Source organism: Erithacus rubecula (assembly GCF_903797595.1).
Source record: "Erithacus rubecula genome assembly, chromosome: 8".
NCBI classification, from domain to species: Eukaryota; Metazoa; Chordata; class Aves; order Passeriformes; family Muscicapidae; genus Erithacus; species Erithacus rubecula.
The window spans coordinates 1,936,693-1,955,438 of NC_136659.1; the positions used below are offsets into that span (position 1 = coordinate 1,936,693).

The window sequence follows — 18,746 nt, forward strand, 5'->3', positions numbered from 1 at the left end:
AATAAAATTCTCTTGCTGATCATGCCTAGGTCAAATTCCCTGGAACCCAGGGCAAATTCTCCACAGCCAGTTTCCACATCTGCCACACACATTGGAGAATGTATGGACAGCACAAACCCATTCAGCAGAAGACAAATTGTGCTACTCCTGTGCCATTTATCATTTCAGTTGAGCTCTGTATTCCTTGGAGACTCCTTTTAACATAGGAGGAATCATAGAAACTAATTTCTCCTCTTGGGCTGAATTAGAAAAGGCTGAAGAACAATCAGAATGTTGTATTTTGTGTTCTTGGGGCACAGCCCCACTTACCATGCCCAGGAATACCATTTCCTCCTCTCTCAGTTTCTCTGTTGCCCTGCGCTGGCGGTACCCACGCCAAACCTGCATTGTAAACAAAACTCCAGTGAGACAAATGGGCCTTGGTACAGCTGCCTTTTCTGGGGCAGACACAGGAAAAAACAAATAGAGGAAGGAAAGGTACAATATACAATTGAAACTATTGCTTTTTAACAGGTTGCCATCTGCTTTTTTTTTTTTTTTAAATAAATTCTGAGGTTTGTTATCCCTTCATGCTGCTCTGGGTGGCTTCTGAAAACTGTCACTGCTTCATGAAGTTTAGACATTAGATTTAGGCTGAGCTCCTGCTCTCATCAGGCTGAATTGTCTGAATTATTCATGTGCAAGAACTCTTTGTGGAACTCAGTGCTGACCTCCCTCTGTCCTTTTCTAGATATGGAATGAACTCTTCCCCTGGAGATCACAGAAAAAGAATGAATTCAGAGATGCACTGAATTCCAAGGGGAGGCCAGAAAGAGCAACTGAGGTCATAAGAATCAGAATGGAAAAACAACGTGTAAGTTACAAAGTCATCCTGCATTGCCAGTGCAGGACTGGTGCCACTGATCTTATATCTAGGGTCCTGTCTCATTTTTTAATTGGTTTAAATGATGTATTTCACCTTGCTGGACACCCTGAAAAGGACCATTTCAGAAAGCTTCCCATCCTGTGAGCTGTGTTTCCATCTACAGCTGCCCTCCTGACCAAAACCATTGTCATTTGGCTTTGCCAGAACTGTTGCTACACAAGAAACTCACCTTTTGAATGCAAGTGGCAGCAGCATCTGGATTGATTCTCATCTTTTTCTGCTGTTTTCCACTTTGTCTCTTCTCTTCAAGGTAGATTCTCCTCATGAAGGCTGCTCGAGCGCGGCCCTGGCGAGCCCGTTCTGCCACCTGGATCACATTAATGGCTTCTTCAAGTGTCATGGCCCTGACAGGCTCCTGCAACAGCACAGCCAAAAAAAGAGGAATGAACAAAGCAAAGTCATGTTTTGTTAATTGCCTGCCTCGGTCAGAAAATGGTATCTTAGGAAACAAAGAGCAGAGACTCCTGTTGATGTGTGATGAGGAAAACCTGCTTTGCTGGAAAGCTGCGTGGCTCATGCAGTCCTGCTGAACTTGATCCATTTGAGCAAATAGACACAACCATGGGGCTTTGTCCTTCTGAAAGGAAAATTTCTGAGGTTGTGGAATGTTTTCCTTTCCTTTTCTGAAGGGAAGGTTTGGGATGTGCTGCTGGAATCACAATTTTTTTTATGAAAATGGAAGGAGGGGCTGCTCTGAGTCAGAGGGGGAAAATGGATCAGAACAGGACTCCCCCTTCTCACTCCTGAGAAACCTCATGCTCCCCATGGAAAAGCTGAATTAGTGTCCTTTCTTGATGTTCATCTCCTAACTGGAGGCAGCTCATATTTAATTATTACATTTATATTGTGTTGCACTGGCTTTCAGCAGGGCTTTCTAGGACTGAATTACATAGAATAGATTTCCTGAACAGAGTCACACAAATGATGTGCAGAGCAGATTCCTGAGATGAACTCCACTGCTTTTGATTTATGTTGGACTGCTCCTAAAGCACTGCCATGGACACTGGAGAATTCCAGTTGGTTACACAGCAGCCAGGATTTCCTGAGGGGACAAGGTGCAGAAGTGCTGACAACCCTGCAGCAATCCCAGTGGTGAGTGAATTGGAAGTGCAGCACAGGACACTGGCTTTACACTGGCTGGGGTTATTTTATTGCTGTTTATGGAATCCTCTGGCTCCTCTGGGACAGCTAGAACCTGCCAGAGGCTGGTGCTCTGGCTGAGCTGGCTGCTCACTAGAGAGCCTCATCCCTAAGGGATGCCATGCTGGAAAGGGGCAAGAGCAGAACTCTGGGAAGCAAAAAGGCTCCAGGATAAACTGTGCTGGAACAGGATCTCCCCAGAGCAAGGTCTGGAGAGCAGAAGAGCAGAGAAGTCACCCAGAGCTGTCCTGTGGGGGAACAGGGCAGTGCTGCACTGCCCAGCAGAGCCTCTAGCAGGGAAGCCTGTGCTCTGTCTCTGCAGCCTGCCTGGGGCTGCTCCCATCCCTGGGGACTTTCCCTCTGTTATTTTCTGGGATCAACAGGCACCATCACTGCTGGGGAATTCAGGGCAGCAGAGTGACTAAGTGGGCCATCAGCACTGTCTCTTATGGCTACAACATCCATGAATCCCAGTTATCCAGGAATGTAGGCACAGTTGTTTACTTCTGGGGTCAACATGCCACTCCCAAAAGGTCAAAAGTATATCAGATCCAGAGCAGCCTTCACTGCAGTGCTCATGTACTTGTCTGTAATGACTTTTGCTCTGCCAAAACTCAGTTTTCTGCTCCTCCCAGCAGCTGCAGCTCTGTAGCTGCACAGGGGAAACAGCACTCATTGTTCAGAGGTTATAAACAAGGGAATGCCAACAGTTACGCTGACCTGAATTTCGAGTTCTGCCCGCTCCAGTGAGGAATTCTGGGCCAGGACAGCTTGGTTTCAGTTGGACTAATTGCATGATGAGGGTTAGTTAGACAAATAAAGCACTGACTTGGCCAAAGTGCTGCTCTTTCTGACACTCTTACACACAGCAAGCAGAATAGAATCATTTTAGTCCTACCCAGTCTTGAGATGTGACTTGATATTGTTTGACAAGGAAATCTAAGGTTTCTTTCTGCTTGTGCCTTATCTGTAAACACACTTTTACTTCCTCACTGCTGTAAAAGCACTTCTCACTTCAGTGTCTCGTGTTCAGACACATGTGGCTGTAAACTAAACAAATCAAATATGATATGGAGGTATGGGACACATTTACCTCTTCTAGCAAACCAGCATTCAGCAAAATCTCTTGCAGGTATTGCTCCCTCTCCTGCAGGGCTCTCAGGTTTTCTTTAACAAAATACTCTGGGATGGGTATTTCTATGTCTTCCTGGAGAGAGAAAGTCACAAGATGCTTTTCAGGACTTTATTTAAATCACATTACTGATTAATTGAACACCTTGACAAAGCAAAAAATAAGGACAGAGGTTGTTGAACATTTTTTGAGTATTGGGGAATTTGACCTTTGTAACAGCTGCTGTTACTTTTCAATTACTTTAGGCCTAATTCAACAAAAACAAATAAATCAACCCAGTTTGTGAACCATGCGAGCCCAGAAATCTTTCTTCTTATAATGGCTCAATTATATTATCAAATTGCTAAAATATTTGGCAAGGTTGCTAGAAATTTAAACAAGGCTTCCACAGAGCTGAATACCTTTGGTTGTGTGATCATCCCACTTCTTGTTTTAATCAATAGGAAAAACAGATCTGTTCTCTTGCCATTTTTTAACCATTAAAAGCAACCAAAGCACAATTCTAGGGTTTTTTACAGGTATTTTGGGCTGTAGACAAACTGTCTGCTTGTGACTGTGGTATCTCAGACACTTCTTAAAAGCAGACATGAGCAGAAGTGCCTGTCTTTACTAATTTCTGTAATTAAAAAGATGTAACTGATTTACATTTCTCCTAATTCCATTCCCCATTCCCCACAAGAAACCTTACAAGTTGGGCTGTGCTTATCCCTGATGATTTTATCAGTGCAGAGGTCTGGTCTGATAAAGTTTCTATATATTAGTCTTGCTAAGCTCCCTCTTTGCACCTTCCACCAGCCCTTGGTAGTTGATGGAAATGATCATATGCTGTACTCTGAGTGCAAATCACTCTGGGTGGATTAAAATCCGGAGATATAACAAATCAAGGGGTTTGTTTGGACACCCTCCTGTAGGATGAGAGGATTTTTAGGCTGGCAGGGAGCAGAATCAGTGCAGGAATATCTCAGATATCTCACCTGGGCTTTCATTCCAAGTGATTATGAATTGTGACTTTTACTGACTTGGAAAAAGAGATCAAAGCCTCAGTGCCAAGCTGGAAAGGGTGGGGAGCCTGCTTCTCTTCACAATCTCTTCTTGGGGCCCAGCACTGAAAAGTCAGGCTTGGGATGTTTAACCTCAAGTCAAATTTGCAGCTTTTTAGCCACTCCCAGCTCCACATGGGATTTATGGATCCAAATACCTTCACAATTACCCCAGGAAATGGAGTGACTGGGTGTTGGAAGGCAACTGCACAAAAGTACAGAAGTGGAGAAATAGGAAAGCTTGGCCTTGCAGTGACATAGTACAAAATGGACAATATCATCACATAAGATAGAAAATGTTGTGTCCTCTGCCTTCAATCCTGCAGGATTTCAGCACTGATAATAAAGGGAAAGGAATGACTGGAGATATTCTTTCTGGGCAGATCCTTTGAGTAACAGGAGTTATTTCTCCAGTAATATTGTTGTTACCAAGAATATTTTATTAAAAAGAACACCTCATCAATCTACACTCTTATCTAGTATGGAAAACATTTGAAAAAACCTGAAATCTCCTCAGTGATTGATTTCTTTTGTGGTAGGTAGGTATGTTAATGCCTTCTTTAAATTAAGGTGTGGTGCAGGAATTTGAATTTATGCTTGTTTTTGAGGAGATGTCAGGACTGAACTTCTCAGACTTGCCAGCTTTTTGCTGCAGATGGATTTACTGCTGAGTCATGAAAACAGCAGTGCTCAGGATTTCAAAATATGACTTGAAGGATTATTTTCCCTGGAGATGTGTTTATACTCTCTCAGTTTAAAACAGTGATTAATGTTGAAGGTTGGTGGAAATTCCTGGCAATTCCTCTCCTAAATTGCAGATGTGCAGTGGCAAACAGAAACACATGTGCAGATCTCAGAACGATGCTATAACGATATCGGGCAATTTATCTCGGATCTTAACAAAGCAGGAATTTCAGCGGGTTTTAGCAAAGCCGCGGTACCTGAATGTGACAATAGATGGAGCTGTCTGCGAGAGAAGTAACCACCTTTGCCAGCTCATTTTTCCTAGGGCTTTTAAAGCACAGCTTCCACACTTTGCCTCATTGTCATATGCACGGTGCTGATTTCACCGGGCCACGGAGGGCAGGCTGCACTGGACTCCACTTCACTTATCAGTGGCCCATTTTCTATCTCACCCTACATTAAAATCTGGCAGAGTCAAGCTCCTGACACTTTGCAGCAAAGCTGTGAAGTTATTACTGACAGAGAGTAGGTTTAGATGGGATATTGGAAAGGAATTGTTCCCTGTAAGGGTGGGCAGACCCTGGCACAGGGTGCCCAGCGCAGCTGTGGCTGCCCCTGGATCCCTAGCAGTGTCCCAGGCCAGGCTGGACTCTGGGGCTGGGAGCAGCCTGAGACAGTGGAAGGTGTCCCTGCCCATGGCAGGGGTGGCACTGGATGGGCTTTAAGGTCCTTCCCACCCCAAACCATCCTGGGATTCTATGAGTACAAATTCATGCTGTAATATGGAATCATGGAATGGGTCATATTGAAAGGGACCAAAAATGGTCCCAGGCAAAGACCCCCTCCCTTGCTGAGAAAAGTGAGTGCCATCTGATGCCAACACTCCTGGCACTGCACAAGCCATTCCATTGTCAAAACACCCAAAATTATGGTGGTGACACCAGTTGGGGAGCTGGGATCACCCTCAGACTGCATGTTACCCTTTGCACGGAAAATCATGTTGGTGGGCTGTAAAAAACTTGGAAGTTTCCTGGTGACCCCAAAGGGGCAGCAGGCTCTCCTTAAGGGCTGGGTTTGTTGGATACAAACAAAACCCTTACAAACCCAACCCATTGTTTGGAATTAGCTCCTGATTGAGGCTGCCTACCGGGACACGCTGGAGCTCCAGCAGGATGCTGTCCATGCAGTGGCACTCGGAGCTCTCCAGGGCCACCATCTCTCTCTTGATCTCCAGCAGGCGGCCCATGACCCCGTCCAGCACTTGCCGCACCGCCGCCCGCTTTTGCTGGTGGATCAGGTGGGCGTGGGACGCCTCCAGGCGCCGGAAGATCTCCAGGTACTGCACGTAGGCAGTGGCCAACATCTTCCACACCTTCTCCCGGTCCTCCTGTGGCTGCAGGAACTCCTCCCTCTCTCTCTGCAGCATGGTGTCCAGCTCTTTCTGCGTGTCTGCCCACAGCTTGATGTAAGTGCTGCTTGGAGAGAGGAGATTGTGTCAACCTGACATGAAAGCAGGAGTTAAACTCTGTGGCTGTGGATTTCTCCTGCAAGTGTGAGCTATTACATTTATAACAACATTTATACAAAGTATTTTGAAAATCATTAGCAGAAGCTTCTGGGTTTTAAAAGTATGAATCTTAAAATGCTGTTTTATTAAAAGAAGCTTAAAAGTTTTTCAGTTTTATTCTAAAATGCTCGAAGCATCCTTCAAATGCTTGAAGTTACAAGCCCCTAACAGTGCCAGGAGTTTTATTCAGTTGTGCTAATTGAGAAGATGATTTAATTGAAAAGGTGTCTCCCTTCAATGCCTTTTAATAGAGGAAGGACTGTTTGAGGCTCTGCATTTTTGGGATGAGAACTAATTCATGTTTCTAAAGCTGTGCTGCCCTTCTGAAGTGGTTGCTTGGAGTTATCTGCAGGATAAGGGTGGGGTTAGTGTCAACACTGGAGTGATGCTCTGGGCCCTAATTAGTATGTGAGGTAAGTAATTTGATTAATTTCTATGGCAGCAACTGTTGCACTCCAAGGAATTGCTGAATATCTGGTCTGGTGGCTATGGGATTATGTGACCTGGAAGCTGTCACCTCAGGCCATCTCCATTTCCAGGAGCAATAATGCTGCTCACTTGGTAGTTTTGGCAGGAATAGGTGGAGTTCTGATGTGAGCATGGACTGACTGTCAGTGGCTTTTCTGGGAAAAGCAGATCAGAATATCTTGGGGGAATCAGCCTAAAGGAGCAAGAAGCAGCAATGAGATTTTTATTCAGAGAAGGGCTCCAACAGCAGATTTGTCAGGGAAAGGTGTTAATAACACCTGCGGCAGTGAAGACACTTTTAGGTCTTGTTCTCCTCTGCCAGATGGAGACTCTTGGCTGTCATAAGTGTTAAAAAATGCAACATCTTTGAAAATGCCTCTCTAGGAACAGAGCAAGGAAATTCCTTCTGCACTGAGACTTGGTTGTGCTGGGAGAAAACCAGTTCATTCACACTGTCATGGCAAGGGGAAAACAGTGGCTGTGGAAACAGGGACAGTTGACTTGTTCCTTAATGCCAGGAACAAAGGCCATTGGCCTCGATGGTGCAGTCTAGACCCATCCATGTGCTGACCCAAGCTGCTGCTCCTAGAGCTTCTCAAAGAGGGGTGAGAACAGCAAAAGGCCCTGCCTTTGTTAGATGAGCTCTGAGAGCATTCAGGGAGTGTTGGTGTATTTACCCTGAAAGCTGGACAGATGTTAGCATTGTTTATGCATGATAATAAATGTTGGAACTCTTTGAGCTGATCTTATCACTCCCAATCCTGGAGGTCAGTGTGACCCAAGGCTGCAAGAGGGATGTGTGGGGTGGGACAGGACAAACTCCAGCCCTGGAGTGTGGGGTGCCCTGCACGCCCTGGGTGGTGACAGGGCTCTGGGACTCCCCCCTGCAGTCAGCAAAAACACCAACAACCCAAACCCTGCTATTGAATTTGCACCATTGAAGTTTTAAAGGGCGTGTTATACTCTTCAGCTGACCTGGCTTTCTGCAGGATGCAGCTGGCCTTGCTTTTCCTAATGCTTCTGCAGCCCACCCAGGTCTTTCCCCTTCCTTTTTTTTCTTGCTTCATTTACATCCTATTGCACCACCCGTATCAGTCAATTGCAGCAATTAACCCAGGTGCAGGAGATAAACAGAATAAACCCTGCAGAGGGGAGAAGATGGGGACAAGCACGGCCAGCATGAGCTGGAGCCAGGACACGGAAGGATGTGAGGCATGTGGATTTTCCAGTGCAGGAGGAAATGGCGTGGTGCTGTATGTACTTTGTAAGATTTCTCACAGATACTGCAGAGGTTGGCAACCCCTGAGGAAGCCCAGCCCTGTGGGGTGTCCCCACAGCCATCCAGCTGATTTATGAGCCATGGGGATCCTGGGGTTGGAGCCTTTCCTGTGCAGGTTACTGCTCAGAGACTGTCCACTCTGATTTCCAATAATCTCCTTCTCTGCCTCCTCTGACTGAGGAATGTCAAGTGGTTCCTCCTGCTGAGCCAGCTCATATCCAGTTTCTTTTTCTATAGGGAATGGCTTGTGCAGGGAGGAGGGGGCTGGAGTGTTGCAGCCCTTTGGAGGATGTGTCCATGAGGCACTGCAGATAGGACAAAATTGCTTCTATAAAGCATCAGTTTATCAGATAAGCACTGGGATCATTGCAAGCACGGGTGCTGTGGGTCAGGTGTTAAGACTGAGGATATTATGGGATGATTGTGGCTTTTTGGGTAGATGAGGGCAAAAGAAAGGACAGGTCCACTGAAGAATAAAGTGCTGCAATGATGTGGAAGTGATACATTTGGAGCTGAGAGCCCTGTGTACCTGCTGTGTTCAGGGTGACTGACCCCCAGGTTTCTTAGGCATGGGATGGGGACATCAGATACAGGGTAGCAGGGCACAGCAAGCAGAAATCTGATTGGACTGTTGCACTGCTTCACCCTGGTTAAAAACCACAGCATGCATCCCCAGAATAGGATTTAAAATGGTTATTTCAGGTTTTACTGGTGCCCAAATGCACCTTCTGGACTGGTCTGAGGGATGAGGTGTGCCTGGTGTTTAGAGCTCCTTTTGGGGCACTTGGCACAGCTCCTGTGAAGAAGAGGAGCCCTTCAGCTTTAGAGACAAACGTGCTCAGGGGCAGTCAGGAGGAGCAACTTCAAGGTTATGCCTTAAAAGCAAAGGAGAGCACTGCCTCTTGTTGCCTGTGAATCAGATACTGTGTGATCCCAAAGTCCCTTCTGGAATTTTTGCCTATTTGCTCAGTGTCCCTTTGCATTAAGCTGTGAACTCCCTCAAAATTGCTTCCACACGCTGCAGGGGGAGGACAATGTAGCCTTGAATGCACTGGGTTTTTATTTACTGTTATTAGTCCACCTTGTGGGCTCAGTTCTGTTCTGAGCTGTGTCTCTGCCCAAGGATATTCCATCAGATATAGGTTGGATTAGAGCCTCTAACTCACCTATTAATGCAGGTAATGAGCCTAACTTTCTTTATTCAAGGCTTAAGATTAGCAAAAAACTATTAAATCCTGGAAAAGAAAGCTGTCTCTTGATCTCTCTGTGCATATAGCACTGTAAGTCATGCTACAAATTGTCATAGCAACTCCCAAATAGGGGTGTTATGGGGAAAATAAGCAATGCTGTAATGGGATGAGGAAGAAAAACATCAAGAGACTGAACTCCAGAGTCCCCAGAGTGATTTCTGGCAGCTCACAGCTTGGAGGGAAGGTCAGAGCTTTAACTCCTCACTGATGTCCCTTTTCTTCACTCCCACAAAGTGGAAACAGAGTCTAAAACATGGGCTTAAGAAGTTTCTTTTGCCCCTAGCCTGATTGCCAGTTCAGATCTCGCTTTTATTGCTCAAAATAAAGCCTGCTCTCCTTATTTTAGAGTGAGGCTTAACAACATAGGGTTCTTCTCCTGCTGAAGTCATAAAGAGATGTTTAAAATCCTGCCAAATTGTACATGCCTTGTTTTAGTATTGTAGGGCCCTCTAACTCTGCATGTTTGCTTGACCCATCTCTCCTGACACTTGGAAAAGCTTGTTGGTTTTGAGTCCAGCTGAGGTGAGCCTGCTTACTGGTGTTGGATTGGTTTTAAGGCTTAAGCATGCCCTTCTTGGAAGGGTTTGTGCTGAGCATGCAAACTGTCCCTCAGGCCACTCCTGAGCCAGCAGAAGAATCTGGCATCAGTGGGGTTACCTTTGTGTGGCTTTCCTTCTTCCCCCCAGACAGTCTCTGTGTTTTACTCACTGCCAAAGGGAACACTAGTCCTGTTATTCCAGGACATGGCACAGTGTGTCTGGATTTGTGCATGGGCTGGCTTCTCAGATGCCTGGTTACTCCTAAGGAGTATCTCCTGCTTTCCCATGCTCAAGCTGCAGTAGTGCAGTGCTGCGTGGGTCTCCCTGGTTTATGCTGATGGATGGAAGGAGGTGGAAGGGAAAACATTTGACTCTGACTGCAGCTTTCCTCAGCTCATTTGCAAACTCCTGTGTGATTAAAGGAGTGCTAAATCGTGTGTGTTAAAGCACTGCTGAAGGAACCTCTGCTGCCACTGCAAACCCACCTTGTATTTCTTTCTCAGAAATGAGACTGGGCTGTGCTGGGGGCTGGAGAAAGTGCCACAGGGCTTGTGAGAGCAAGGGGATGTGGAGCAGGGCTCAAGGAGCCTGGCACAGAACACAAGGGCAGAGGGGACTGAGATGTGGGGTGGTGACAAGGAAGTGCAGGCAGAGGCCACTCCTCAGGGTCCCCTGGCCACACTCAGAGCCTGACAGGTCAGGCATTGTGCTAAGCCCGGGGCAAACACGGGGGAGGGAAACCCTGCCCTGCAGCCTCTGGAAAATAAAGAAACAAGAGACAAAGGTTGGGAGGGGAAAGTGAGGCCCTGAGAGGAAAAAGGGGTTTTAATGCTGCTGTTGCTGCTTTTTTTTTTTCTTTTCTTTTCTTCTCTCTTTCTAAAAATCACCAGGCTTAGGATGGCTGCTGGCTGATTCAGGTCAGCAGTTCCCTGTTCCCTCACAGGTGATTACACTATAGGAGTAGCCCCCTCTTTTCTCTTTGGTCTTGTTATAGGCAAATATTTTTTTGTGTTGGAGGGGCACAGGCACAATCAGAGATCAGTGTGGTCTTATGACAAAACCTGCCTGAGTTCAAGAAGGGTCACAGGGTGGGTGTCCTGTACAGGGCCAGGAGTTGGATCAATGGCCCTGGCGAGTCCCATCCAACTCAGCACTGATTCTGTGAACCAAATTGACTGATGTGTTGTCAGAATTAATTGCTGATTTCAAAGCCTTTAGCCTGCAGTCTGGGGCAGCTCAGGCTCATGAGGCTGTTTAAGCCTGCCTTGCTCCCAAAATAAGATTAGTTGCACAATTATGCCAAACTTCTCAGCTGGTGGTGAATGTGACTCTGCCAGATGACTTTTTAAGCAGGCTTGCTCCAGCCACGATGTTTTAGAGAGCTGGAAGCATTTGGGGGAAAATAAAGGCTAAACCTCAGTAGGTTTTGGTTGTGACAAGAGAAGAAAACACACAGCCTGCTGGCATTGTTAACGTGAACAGCTCTGTGCTTCTGTCATCTCCAATTTCAGTCTTGGGTACTGTGACAGAAAGTGAAGGGGGGATAATAGGTTTGTGTGGCAGAAATGTAATGGGAAACCACAGGGAAGGAGAAGAAGCAGCTTCATGCTGCAGCAGCAACAGCAGCAACACACCTCAGCACCTGCTCCAGCCAAACTCACAAGGCTGGCAGGAAAAATAACTGTTTTCTTCTAGTTTTCTGACAAAACCCCCTCTTTTCCTATGTGGCAAAGCAATTCAGGTGTGGGAAATGCTATTCTGAGCTGTCAAACACTCCAAGGCCTGCCCTCCTGTCCCTCAGGTTGCAGTTCCCCCTTCCCTCTGGAGTCAGCAGGAGAATTGTGCCCTGGGCTGATCCTACAGTGTGGGCAGCAGGAAAGGGGGAATTCTGGTTCTCTGTCCTGCTCAGGTGAGACCCCACCTGCAGAGCTGCCTCCAGCCCTGGGGCCCAGCACAGGAAGGGCCTGGAGCTGCTGGAGAGAGTCCAGAGGAGGCACCAGGATGGTCAGAGGGATGGGGCAGCTCCATGGGGAAAGGCTGAGAGAATTGGGAATGCTGGAGAAGCTTTGGGGTGACCTGTGGCCTTCCAGTACCTGAAGGGAACCTGCAAGAAAGAGGAGAGAGGCTATTGATGGCACAAGGGGGAATGTCTTCCCACTGCCAGATGACAGGGAGAGGTGGGATGATGGGCAGGAATTGTTCCCTGGGAGGGTGGGCAGGCCCTGGCACAGGGTGCCCAGAGCAGCTGTGGCTGCCCCTGGATCCCTGGAAGTGTCCCAGGCCAGTCTGGACACTGGGGCTTGGAGCACCCTGGGATGGTGGAAGGAGATGAGTTTTAAGGTCCCTTCTCACCCCAAACCATTCTGTGTTACATGAGCAGCAGCCTCCTCTCCTTTGCAAGCACAATTTTTCTTTCCAAGCAGTATTTGCCTATAACACTTTATTGCTTCAGTCAACAAAGTTTATTTCAGCTTTAACCATCCTATGCAATTTTTTTCTTTTCCCCCCTCTCTTCCTTGGAAAAGGAAAGGGTGATTACCCATCCAGCTGCCTACAATTCCATGCATAAAGGGCTGTGTCTGGGTGCTGCTCTACCCCTGCCAGGAGCAGGAGGCTTGGAGCTCAAAGCTGATACCATCTACTCAGTTTCCTGAAAACTGGGGCCTTTTCTTTCCCTGTTTCCCAGCACAAATGCTGCTGGGATATTTCCACTGACAATGCTTTTTCCCAGAGGAGACACTGAAGGAGTAATACACAACATCTTTCCCTACCTGCTCATTAAGGATGAAGGGAGGCACAGGAGGGAGTTGCAGCTTTGAGTTCTTAGCTGTGATCAATTTGATCTTGTCTCTGATTTCCTGCTTTAACATAAGCAAGATGATGTGCTAATGCTCACCAGGGGTGGAAAGAGGGGCAAAGATGAATCTGTGACTGCTTGGGAGATGTATGAGAGAGAACATGCAAGGAATGCCCAGGAGGAAGCTAATAATTGTGGCGTTTGGATGGAATCTGAAGAATATGGCCCGGGGCCAGACGCTGAATAAGGGGATAAAAAGAAATATTCAACAACGGCCCAATGGCTGAATGAGGCTGGGGCCCCGTGGGAAGAAAATAGGATGTGATCACAGCATCAGAAACTGCATCGTAATGCAGCCACAGAATGTGGGGGGGAGAGGAGAGGGGATTAGAAGTTGCACTGACATTTTTTCCCGTTTGAGTTTTGCAACCTTAATTTTCTTCAGCTGAGCCTCAGCGATGTGATGTAAAACACAGAGCTCTGCTTTGGTTGTTTCTGTTGGAAGCAGGGAGGGAGATGCTCAGGATCTTGCCTTAGATCAATATTTAACAGTGAATTAATATAAATTCTATTTGTGACACGAGATTAAATTTTAAAGCGCTTTGATTGTTTAAAGCTCCTTGGTGGCAGTGGCAAATGTCTTGTAGCTGATTAAAACCTGGCAGGAGTGGCAGCAGTGCCAAGACTGGGCTTTGAACGTGTCTGGACTAGGGCTGTCAGGGGCAAGGTAAGAAATCACAGGTCAGGATCCCAGGGGTCAAGGAGAGGGTAAACAAATCCATAAAAGAGGAGGAAACACAGCAGGAAAACATAAATGCAGCAGCATCTCTGTGAATCTCAGTGTCTGGTACAGAAGGTACGTCTGCATGCAAATGCTGGGGCTGAGTGCTTTGGGAAGTGAGATACTCCAGCACTTTTTAATCACCCTGCACTTAATGGCTCTGTTCCCTCCAGAGGGCTCAGACAGTCCCTAGAAAACACCAGGCATGTCTGGACATGCTGCCTTTTCCCTTGGCTGGCTGCTGGACTTAGTGACCCTGAGAGAACACTGCTGCTCTCTGGGCATCCTCTCTGCCCTGACATGGAGCTTCCTGAGGCAGTGGAATTAAATTTTCTGCTTTAGCCCACACCTCTTAGAATCAGAGGACCTTGAGGAGGGTGAACATGCCTCAGAACTCAATGTTTACCTCAAGTTCAAGGAAAGCTGTGTAGCATTTCTATTTCTGAAGAACCAAAGCTCTTTCTCATAACCCCCTTTCATTATCAGCTCTTTGCTTCGCTGCCTTCAGATAAGGCAGGTTGTTGTAAGTAATTTTTGTCACATGGCATTTAAAATACCTTGGGAACAGCTTCATATTATTCTATAAACCTTGAGAAGGTTTATAGACTAATAGAATCATGGAATGGTTTGGGTTGGAAGGGGCCTGAAAGCCCATCTTGTCCCACACTCTGCCATGGGCAGGGACACCTTCCACTAGCCCAGGTGGCTCCAAGCCCCATCCAGCCTGGCCTGGGACACTTCCAGTGGTGGGACAGCCACAGTTTTTCTGGGCACCCTGTGCCAGGGCCTGCCCTCCCTCACAGGGAAAGATTTCTCCTTAATATCCAGTCTTTATCTGCCCCCTTGCTCAAGGCCATTCCCCTTGTTATTACTTTACACCTGTGTGAAAAATCCCATTCCAGCTATCCTGTAAAACCCTTTTAGGAAAAATTTCATCATGGAAAGCAGAAGGTGCTGGAGTCCCCATTCCTGGATAGATTTAAAAGCCACTTGGATGTGACACCTGGAGACTTGGGTTAGTGGTGGCCTTGGCAGTGCTGGGGAATAGCTGGATTTGATGATCTCAGAGGGCTTTTCCAACCTAAACAACTCTGATTTATGGTACACAGCCAGCATAACCTCACTGGAACCAACCATGTTAACAGCAGCCTCGGTAACTTATTTGAGATCCAAGCCTGACTTGTGTTTAGGAAGGGCTGGATTAGCCCAGCTGTAAATCCTATGCTGTGCACAGCTACAATGTCATTATAGCAACCTGAGCCAAAGAGCTTCAACACCAAATTGGAGTCCCTTACCAGCACCTTGCTCAGGAAGAGGACTGATGTGTGTTTTTGTCATGTGGTGTGGACATATGATCATATTTATATGGGTTTGCTGTTCAGTGCTGGCAATGCCATAGGAAATGTTAAAAAGCCTTGTCTCTATTAATATTAAATGGAGCCAAACCAGCTGAAGTACAAATTTTCCAGCAATGCTCAGTTCAATGGCTTTGGTGTTAATCTGGCTCAAATAACAGCAGCCATGATTCAGAGACTGGGCAGGAATGACAGATTCTGAGATAACTCTGAAGAGGAGGTCACACACTACTTTTGTGGGTTTTTTCCTTTCTTCCTTTACCTCTCTTTAAACTTTCTTTTAAAGAGCACAATTCAGATAACTCTCCACTACTCTGTGAACTTCTCTTAAGTGAGTCCATGAGTGCTAGGCATGATTTATACAAGCCCTGCACTGGATCCACCAGGGATCTAACCAAGCTGGAGGCTCTGCTGGGTCTGCCCTTGGACACAGCCCCCAGACAGTCTCTGCCCTGTCCTCAGGGATGCTGTTCTTTATTCCTCTCACCCCACCTTCCTCTCTAAACCAAGGAGCTGCCTGGCTGGAAAGCAGTGGAGTTTTCACTGCTATCTGGCTCTCCTGACAATGTGTGGAGGCAGGAGAGGAGAAAAGAAGGATGGAGAAAACAATCTCAGGGGAAACCTTACTGCAGCTGCCTGAAAGGTCAGCTGGGGCTCAGCTGCTTTTCCCAGGCAACAAGCACTAGGATAACAAGGAATGGCCTCAAGTTAAACCAAGAAGGTTAAGATTGGATATTAGGAAAATATTTTTCACTGAAAATAGTAGTTAAGCATTGAAACAGGCGCCAGGGGAACAGTGGAGTCACCATCCCTGGAAGTAGATGTGGCATTTAATGATGTTTTGGTTGAAGGGTGGACTTGGTGATTTTGGAAGTCTTGTCCAACTTTAATATCTCCATGAAACCCAAAGTGTTGGTGAGCTGCTCTGGTTGTGAATTTGGAAGGATGCTTTAGAATCTGAGGGAGTTTTACCTGGCAAAAAGCTGGGCAAAAGAAACAGTGCTCTTTGAGGTACCACTGATGGGTATCCAGAGCAGGGAGACCATGGGACAGATGCCAGGAAAGATTTTGCTCACAACCTGCTGGAATTGGATATAGCCAGGTTTAAACGTTAAGGGAAGAGCAGGAGGAGGCAGAAAATCCCCCCCGAGTGGTTTTCTAACTTTTTTTCCTCTAATGCACTATTATTTGTTGAACTTGAACAAGCCACATCCATCCCAGAACTGGGAAAAAGAGGCTCCCCAGACTGGGCTGTGCTGCTGGAGCTGGAAGCACAGCACTGAGATAATATCACACAAGATGCTGACAGTTTGGCTCCCAGCATTGTATCAGAGCCATAACAATAATACTACTAATTATTAATAATACTTGATTAATAATTTATAAATATGTGGGCTCGGAGTGCTGTTTCTGGGGGAGTGAGGCACAGCTCATTGCTGTGTTCTGATCCAATGCTGTGTAGTTATTACAGACGAACTCGCAAAGCCGTGCTGAAATCACCAGGAGGAAACAAGACACGCTGTGCGAACTGTGAGGGAGAGGAGCCCCTTCCATGCAAATCCGAGTGGATAACAGCGATATTTGCCCGGTTTTCCTGCTCGCTTCGTGCGCCGCTCCCGCCTCCCCCTCTGAGGGACTGCGCCCTCACCCCGCGCTACTCACGCCTGGGACATGCCGAGCACCGACAGCCGGCCCGGCACCGGCTGAGAGGACACCGACAGGTCCCTGGAGCCCCGGGGCACCGAGCCTGAGTCCCTCTGGGCCGACACCGGTACCGGTACCGAGACAGACCCGGCCCGGCCCGAGGCGGCGCTGAGGGAGCGGCGGCCGCGGCGTTACCGTGGACACGGCCGGGGGCCGGGCCTTGTGCCTGGGCTTCTCCTCCAGCAAACGCAGCTCCACGCTTTCCCCCCCCCCCCCCCCTTTTTTTTTTTTTTTTTTTTTTTTTTTTTTTTTTTTTCCACGTTAGGATTTCCCCTTCTCTTCTAAATTTCTTTTTTTTTTTTTTTGTTTTTCTCCTCCCCGCAGATTCACGGCTTGGCTTGGCACCTTAAAGCCCATCCACTGCCACCCGCTGCAATAGGCAGGGACACCCTCTGTTATAAATATATATTTATAACCTTCTCTTATAAATACATATTGTGGTATTGGCTTCTCGCAAATGTGCGGTGTTAAAATAATTTTTAAAATATAGTTTTCTTTAGGAATAGCATGAGCTAATAAAGTGTCTTTGTAGTAAGTAAACTACCTGCTTAGTTAAATAACACCCAATAAAAACACCTACCACTAATAATACACCAATTGCCAACACTGACCGTCTGTAAAAATTAAAAACCACGGCCAAATTTAATTTTCAAATTGAATTAAAACCACAGTAAAAACCACACACATACTCAAAAAAAGCGATCTCAAAGAGTGGCCATGTAAAACAATTCTTAAAATATAGAAAATAGTTTATAGAAAAGTTTTCAATTGTGTAAGTCTATAAATATACAATGGGCTCCTTTTTGCCCTTTCTTTATTTATCTTTCCTCCTTTCATGTATTTTTCCTTTCCCCCTTTTCCTGCATTTTCCTATTTTCCCCTTTTTTCCCCTTTCCTATATTTTCTTACCCCTTTCCTGTACTTTCCCTTTCCCCTCCTTTTCTTCCCCTTTCCTAGATTTTCCTTTTTCATACTTGCTTTTTTTTTTTTTGTTTTTTGACTTTTCCCTCTCTCCCTGTTATTTCCTTCCCCCACCATGGGCTTGTCCCTGTTGCATTCGCATTTATCCTCTTTTTTTTTTTCTTTTCTTCTCTTTATTTCTTTCCCTAGGCACCTATAGAGGCAACTTTCTAGTGCTCTTCATTCCCTTTCCACTTAAAAAACCAGCTTAGAGGACAGGATTACAGCACAGATTTTGGGGGGGGAAATGCACCCCAAATCCACTCTCATTCATGGAGCCAGTGAGGAGGAAAAAAATCACAAAGTTTGGGACAATGAGTATTTTGATAGTGATCATATTTTTTTTTGCCACAAATTTCTGTGTGCCTGCATTCCTTTTCTGCATTTTACCTCCTTTCCCCCCCCCCCCCCCCCCCCCCATTGAAGCCCCAGCTCACATAATTAGGTGAGACTCTTGGCTATCAAGTTTTTGAAATAAAGTTTCTAGCCCCCCCTCTGGTTTTGGAGGAAAATCTTGAAAACATGAATCTTGAAGACCCTTATAAAAGCATCTAAGGATATTATTTTTCAAGCCATATGATGACTATGCCCATCACATCATTTCTTTAAGTGTATTGGATCAGCTGGGGGATTTTAGGAGAATTTGTTGCATTTTCTTCCTGCTGAGGTTGGAAAATGCAGTAAAATCACCTTGTAATTTTCAATGTAAATATCAAAGTGGTTCTTCACACTGAAATTTAACATGAAAAATTTGTCTACTCCTTCCAGTGCCTGATCCTCATCCATGTGCAAGGTCAGGAAGGTCTCAAAAGCAGTAACTTGTATTTTGTTCCCTTTTTAATAAAATATTCCAGTCTTTGCAACCCAAATAGGAACCTTGCATTTTTTATTTCCATTAATGCTGGCATCTGTACGCCACTTTTTATGCCAAACTGCATTTTTTTTCAGCCAGAAGTTTTACCTGCAGAGTCCCAACAGTGCTGTCTCCATCAGTGTGTGTGGTTTTAAGGAGTGATTTACCTATAGCATGTGTTTGCAATAAAAAAAGCAGGAAGATTTCTGAGGCAATTGAAATGAGAGGGCCAAGATGGCTTGATGTGATGTGGATGTTAATTATTAATCTGA

The 18,746-nt window shown here is 46.1% G+C and overlaps 1 protein-coding gene across 3 annotated transcripts in view; it reads right to left on the minus strand.

Annotated features, from left to right (window-relative positions):
- DRC11 (dynein regulatory complex subunit 11) overlaps positions 1-16,863 on the minus strand; it is a 96,647-nt gene extending 79,784 nt beyond the window's left edge. For 2 of the 3 annotated variants that reach the window (XM_079310694.1, XM_079310693.1), the window contains exons 1-5: positions 16,620-16,863; positions 6,069-6,393; positions 3,159-3,272; positions 1,095-1,280; positions 310-381 (exon numbers count right to left, since the gene is read on the minus strand). In XM_079310694.1, coding sequence (XP_079166820.1) covers positions 310-381; positions 1,095-1,280; positions 3,159-3,272; positions 6,069-6,393; positions 16,620-16,630 — 708 coding nt within the window. In that variant the 5' untranslated portion in view covers positions 16,631-16,863. The remainder of the gene's footprint in view (positions 1-309; positions 382-1,094; positions 1,281-3,158; positions 3,273-6,068; positions 6,394-16,619) is intronic. The other variant, XM_079310695.1, reaches the window with a different exon arrangement.
- Positions 16,864-18,746: the final 1,883 nt, after the last annotated feature.